General features: G+C 55.8%; 2 protein-coding genes across 3 annotated transcripts; one reads left to right on the top strand and one right to left on the bottom strand.

The window, feature by feature from the left end:
* Window positions 1-307: 307 nt before the first annotated feature.
* Window positions 308-1,543, top strand: LOC123411715. Of its 2 annotated transcripts, none has more exons than XM_045104679.1 (3): window positions 308-661; window positions 868-977; window positions 1,121-1,543. In XM_045104679.1, exons 1-3 carry the CDS (start codon window positions 485-487, stop codon window positions 1,230-1,232), a joined length of 399 nt encoding a protein of 132 aa, XP_044960614.1. In that variant the 5' UTR covers window positions 308-484; the 3' UTR covers window positions 1,233-1,543. The 2 variants fall into 2 exon arrangements, with proteins under 2 accessions (XP_044960614.1, XP_044960613.1); XM_045104678.1 differs by having other exon boundaries at window positions 326-661; window positions 853-977; window positions 1,121-1,451.
* Window positions 1,544-2,053: 510 nt separating this feature from the next.
* Window positions 2,054-4,649, bottom strand: LOC123411714 (pectinesterase-like). Its single transcript, XM_045104677.1, has 2 exons — window positions 3,498-4,649; window positions 2,054-2,934 (listed from the first exon to the last, which is right to left on the bottom strand). The coding sequence occupies exons 1-2, from the start codon at window positions 4,558-4,560 to the stop codon at window positions 2,234-2,236; spliced, it is 1,764 nt and encodes a 587-aa protein (XP_044960612.1). The 5' UTR covers window positions 4,561-4,649; the 3' UTR covers window positions 2,054-2,233.
* Window positions 4,650-5,172: the final 523 nt, after the last annotated feature.

Here is a 5,172-nt window from a genome sequence, read left to right as displayed (position 1 = left end):
GTGTGATGCAAGCTGTGGACAGTTACACTTCTATTTTAAACAAGTACCGTGCTATAAAAGATTTTGCGTTCTGGTCTTAAGATTTGCAGAGTTTTGAGCATGTATAATAATGTATCTATAGCAACATGGATTACCAAAATGCAACTGAAATGCAGATGATATAGTCCAACAAAACAAGTCATCAGACGCCTACAGTGGAAGGCCACGACGCGCCAAGTGCAGCTCGCAATAGAAAATTAGATGGATATTGCAAGCTTTGCGGTTGCCGCTGCTTCCTTCCTTCCGATGATTGCCACCCAGGCCCCTACAACCTACAAGATGATAGTACAAACACCTTATTAAAGTGCCATACTGCCATGGCTGATGGCTCTGTAACTGGCCATGCTCTTCCTTCCCCTTCCCAAGAAAAATCATTCAGGATTCACCATATAGGCAACAGGGCACGCTGCCCTCCTGAACCCCTCACCAGACTCCTCACCTGAAAATGGCGTTCAGAAGCCCCAGCTGCCATCCTCATCTAGCTTCTTCCTCCGTGGTCACCTCCGGCCCGAGGTTCGGCGCAAGGAAGCCGGCGGCAGCCCTGAGCTTCAGGAGTTCTGCATCCCATGGCTGCAACTCATCGTCCCCACACCTCTGCTCTTCTGCAGCAACCGGCAACAAGGTATACTACTATAAATCATCTTGCACTGGTCCGTGCACACTTGTATAATCCATGTGTATGGTTGATCGATCCAACGAGATATCTCGGTTCCCTCAATTCCTCTCTGAATTGTTCTTCTTTTCGAGTAAGCCCTCTCTGAATTCTTCTTCTTTTCGAGTAAACCCTCCCTGAATTGGTGATCTGATCGGTAGGTGTTCGAGGACCAGGTGAGAGGGATCGTGTGCTACAGGGATGACAAGGGGGAGCTCGTCTGCGAGGGCTATGACGAAGGCCCGAGGCTCGGAATGCGGCTGCCGGAGAAGGCCTGCTTTCCATGGTGAGTTGCACTGATCATCTGTTTCTGAATGTTTACTTCTTTCTCCTCGGTAGGAGAAACCGAGAAAGAAGTGTTTGTTGCCTGGTGGAAAATTCTTGTGTCTGATGCTCACCAAGTTTGCTCATTTTGTGCTGTGAGAGCAGGCCTGTGGGAATCCAGGTCACCGATTTCATCCACCTCGCGACGCTTCGGGTTTTCGAGGACGGCGCCGACGACGTTCTTCTGAGCAAGAACGATCAGAAGTGGCAGCTCTGAATTGATCAAGGGGTGGGGGGCCGGGCACCGATCAAGTGAGAGCAATAATTGGAATAACCGGAAGCACAGCCATGTGTGCCGAATGCCCTGCTTAACGAGCAGTGATATTTCATTCTGCAAACAGCCTGGTTAAATATCACCCGAATTACTTGTGTTTTGCTTTACTTGTACTAGCACACGAATCAGTTATAAGACAGTGACGATCTTTCTATACGGAAATGGTTAGAAATGTCTCTGAAAGGGTGAGATCTTGATACTACTTGTGTCGATGAAAAGATAGATGAGGAGATCCGAATATCTGATGGCTGCAACTACCCCATTGCAATATGTGATTTGTGACTGTGAGGTATCATCCTCTGTTCTTACTGCACAGGGAACAAGAGGCCTTTAGAAAGTGTTTCTCGTTAAAAGAAGCCACAGCGACATTTCAGATAGCAAAACTACGTTGCCCATGGAAACAAGTGGATGAAAAAAGAAAAAAAGTGTGTTCATTTTTTTTTCAGACTAATGAATCAATCATCAATCAACACAGATAATAATAGAGAACCAAGTCGGTAGAACACCCTCTCTCGTGCGTCTGAAGCTGGATGATGTTGTGCGCATGTCGCCATCATTGTGGACAGCCCAGACAGACAGTAGGATCTCCTTAACCTCTTGCTGTTGCTGCATGCCGTGTCATCACCAATTATAAGCTTCAGCGTTACAAAACTCTAGCGCACTTGGTGCCCACTTGCAAGTTGGAACGCACGAACCACTTCGAAAATGGCGGTATCTTGCCCTAACAGATCGGAAATTCATAGAAAGCTTTGCAATTGGTAAAATGGTAAAAACTGCTGATTGATTGCACGCTTAAGTCTTAACAGATCCAAAAATCATCTGATTCAGTTGGATAATGTGTTCATGACACAGACGGATTCAACAGAACTTACTGAACATCTCACCGGAATTTAACGCAGTAACGGCTCAAGATTAGCCTCTGAATTCTGCAGACCCCGCGTAGTTCAGATGCCTTGGTCGTAGGGGAAGGAGGTGGCGGCGAGCCAGTCGTCGCCGTAGATGAACTTGTCGACGGCGAACTGGGCGGCCTCGTCGTAGCCCATCTCGTGGAACCCGGCCCAGCCCACGCGCCCGTCCGTGCCGGCGCCGGGCCCCTCGTTCCCGTACTCCCCGAAGTAGACCGTGTCTGCGCGGCCCGGCTCCGCGCCGGGCCAGCCCGTCCACCCGTCGCGGTCCACGAGCGGGCCCAGGTACGACCCGATGACCACGGCCCGCGCGTACGCGCCCCACGGCCGGCCGAGGAAGGTGCGGGTGCGGGTGCTGACGCCGCCGGCGAGCAGCTCCGGCGAGGCCTCCACAGTGCAGTTGTGCACGGCGAAGCCGGTGTCCTGGTTGGGGTCGGCCCTGGACTGCGCCGTGAGCACGTTGGACTGGCCGGGGACCGGCGCGCCGGCGACGAGCGCGCACGCCTGGAGCACCGCGGCGGCGTTGCCGAAGGCGAGGTCCACCGTGCCGGACAGGGTGCACTCGCGGTAGAACTGCCGGAAGGAGTGCGCGTAGAGCGCGTCCTGGTGGCCGTCGACGGCGCAGCGGTACGCCGCCGCCATGTCCGCGTTCACCCGCAGCGCCACCGCCTGCCCCCTCGCCGCGCCCGCCGTGTTCCGGAACGCCATGTCCCGCGCCAGGAACCCCTCGCCGGACACCCCTGCATGTCAGCCCGACACGAGAATGTGTGCACGTCTGATCAGTCAATCGCAGCCGTTAATTTTATGGAAAAACACTTTATAAACGGGTATTATGACCGGAAGGGTTGTGTTTTGTTGGCGAGTTGTTGTCGAGCGAAGGTAGCTATGGGTGGTGGGTTAAGAGCAGCCAACATTCTGACAGGTGACAGGCATGCAGGTCCATGGCGGTGTTTCGGATTTTAGCGTGCACATGCACGTGATGGTGGGTCAGTGGTACTACTATCCGACTCGACTCATGCACCTATGGAATCTGGACCCGTGCAGCTGCATGCGCCCAAAAACGTAAATTTAGATAGATCTGCTTCAGGCCAGATTCCTAGGTGATGCATTCTCCGTGCATCATGTCCTACGCTTGACTATTCTATCAGTTCAGAGTGAGTGAGCCTCTCGGCTACGTGTACGTGCAGATAGTACAATGCTGCACACACGTCAGCAGCCGTGCATGCATGGCAACACACAGCAATGTACCCTCTGACACTGCTGTAGTTAGTAGTATAACTTAGTAAGAATAGCTGGTGATTACCGACGGTGGCGGTGCGGAAGGTGGTCCAGCCGTCGGCGGCGCTGCGGCTGCCGGTGATGACCGTCACGTCGCGGCCCTCGCCGACGAGGGCGATGTTCGTCTTGTACGGGGGCACCTCCACGTTCTCCACGTACGTCCCGGCCTTCACCTGGATCACCGTCCTCGCCTCGCTGTTGTTCGGCGCCGCGGCCACCGCTTCCCCCACCGTCCGGAAGTTCCCCGACCCGTCCTTGGCCACCGTGATCACCGTCTCGCCGCTATCGTTGTTGCCATCGCTGCTGCCGTTGTCGTCGTTGCCATTGCGGCCGTTTCCGTCGTCGTCGTTCTCGTCGCGGCTGTTGTCGTCGTCGTCCCCGTCACTGTCTTCGTCGTCCTGGAGCAGGCGCCGGTTGTGGTGGATGATCTTGGCCACCGTGGCTTGGAAGCTGGCCCCGCCGCCGCGGGCGACGAGGGAGAGCGAGTTTGAGACGTGCTCGTAGGCGTCGTCGAGGGAGGCGAGGAGGCCGTCCATCCGCGGGCCGGAGGCGCCGGCGAGGCCGTCGAGGCAGGTGGCCTTGTTGGTGAGCGCGGCCGACAGGTGCGCGCGCACCGAGGGGAGGCCCTCGCCGGGGGACGCGAGCAGCGACGCGGAGCGCGAGAGGGAGCTGAGCGTGGCGTCGTGGAGCTCGAGGCAGTCCTGCGCGGCGCCGCGCCGGAGCGGCGTTGTCGAGGACGACGGGGCCGAGAGCGTGGAGGAGAGGGCGGGGGAGAGGGAGGAGACGGCCGAGAGCGCGCCGCGGAGGGAGGCGAGCGCGACCGAGAGGATGTTCGCGGGGAGGAGGGGGACGGTGATGGACGACGCCAGGAGATGGGCCGTGGCGGCGTCGAGGTGCACGGCGGCCGACGCGAGGCAGGACGCCGGGTGCGGGGTGGTGCCGCAGATGGCGTGGACGGCGGCCAGCGGTGCAAGGGTGGGCTTGGCGGCATGGCGGTGGTGCTTCTGAGGGCGGCATTGGGTTGTGGTGGCGGTGGCGACGAGGACCACCAGGATGGAGATGAGGAGAGGTGACGAGAGAGCAGCCATGCCGGCCGGGAGGAGTGTGCGAGTATGTGGCACTGAGCTAGCAAGGCAGAGGCATACAATATATAAATCCGACTGGCTAGTGACCACTCACTGACCAGTCCACCGAAAACGTTTGTAGGGTCGGTCGTATTCGTCTAAGCCATCCGATGCAAAATGAAGGGCCAGACCGCTTTCTTCAACCTCCCGCCCAACCTCATGTTCATCCTCTTCCTCGAAACTGCTTCACGTACCACTGGCCTAACCAGTGGTGAAGGCAGGAATAATTTTTTGGTGTGGCAAAGCTTATCAAGAAGAAATACATGTATACTGCAGCTGTCTAAAAATTCACTGAAATAAAAGTTCAAAATTAAAGTTCTATTGGTTTCGCGTGCATGTTCTCATGTTTTTGTTTCGTGAAGTTTACATCAGCCCCACAAGATAGTCAGCCTTTTTTCTCAGAATTAGCAGCTAGTCAGCTACGTACTAGTACCATTACCATGCTCAGCAGGTAGATATATTAGCTTTAGGTTTTAGGTGTGACAGATGCCATGCCTTGCCAGATAGCTAGATCCGCCACTGGGCCTAACCGTCGGCCTCCGCCCTGCTCTCCCCTCAACCGCCACCCACCATCGT

This window comes from Hordeum vulgare, chromosome 7H (assembly GCF_904849725.1).
Source record: "Hordeum vulgare subsp. vulgare chromosome 7H, MorexV3_pseudomolecules_assembly, whole genome shotgun sequence".
Lineage (NCBI taxonomy): Eukaryota > Viridiplantae > Streptophyta > Magnoliopsida > Poales > Poaceae > Hordeum > Hordeum vulgare.
The sequence above is the reverse complement of the archived record's forward strand: the minus strand, read 5'-3'. Positions and strand labels throughout refer to the sequence as shown.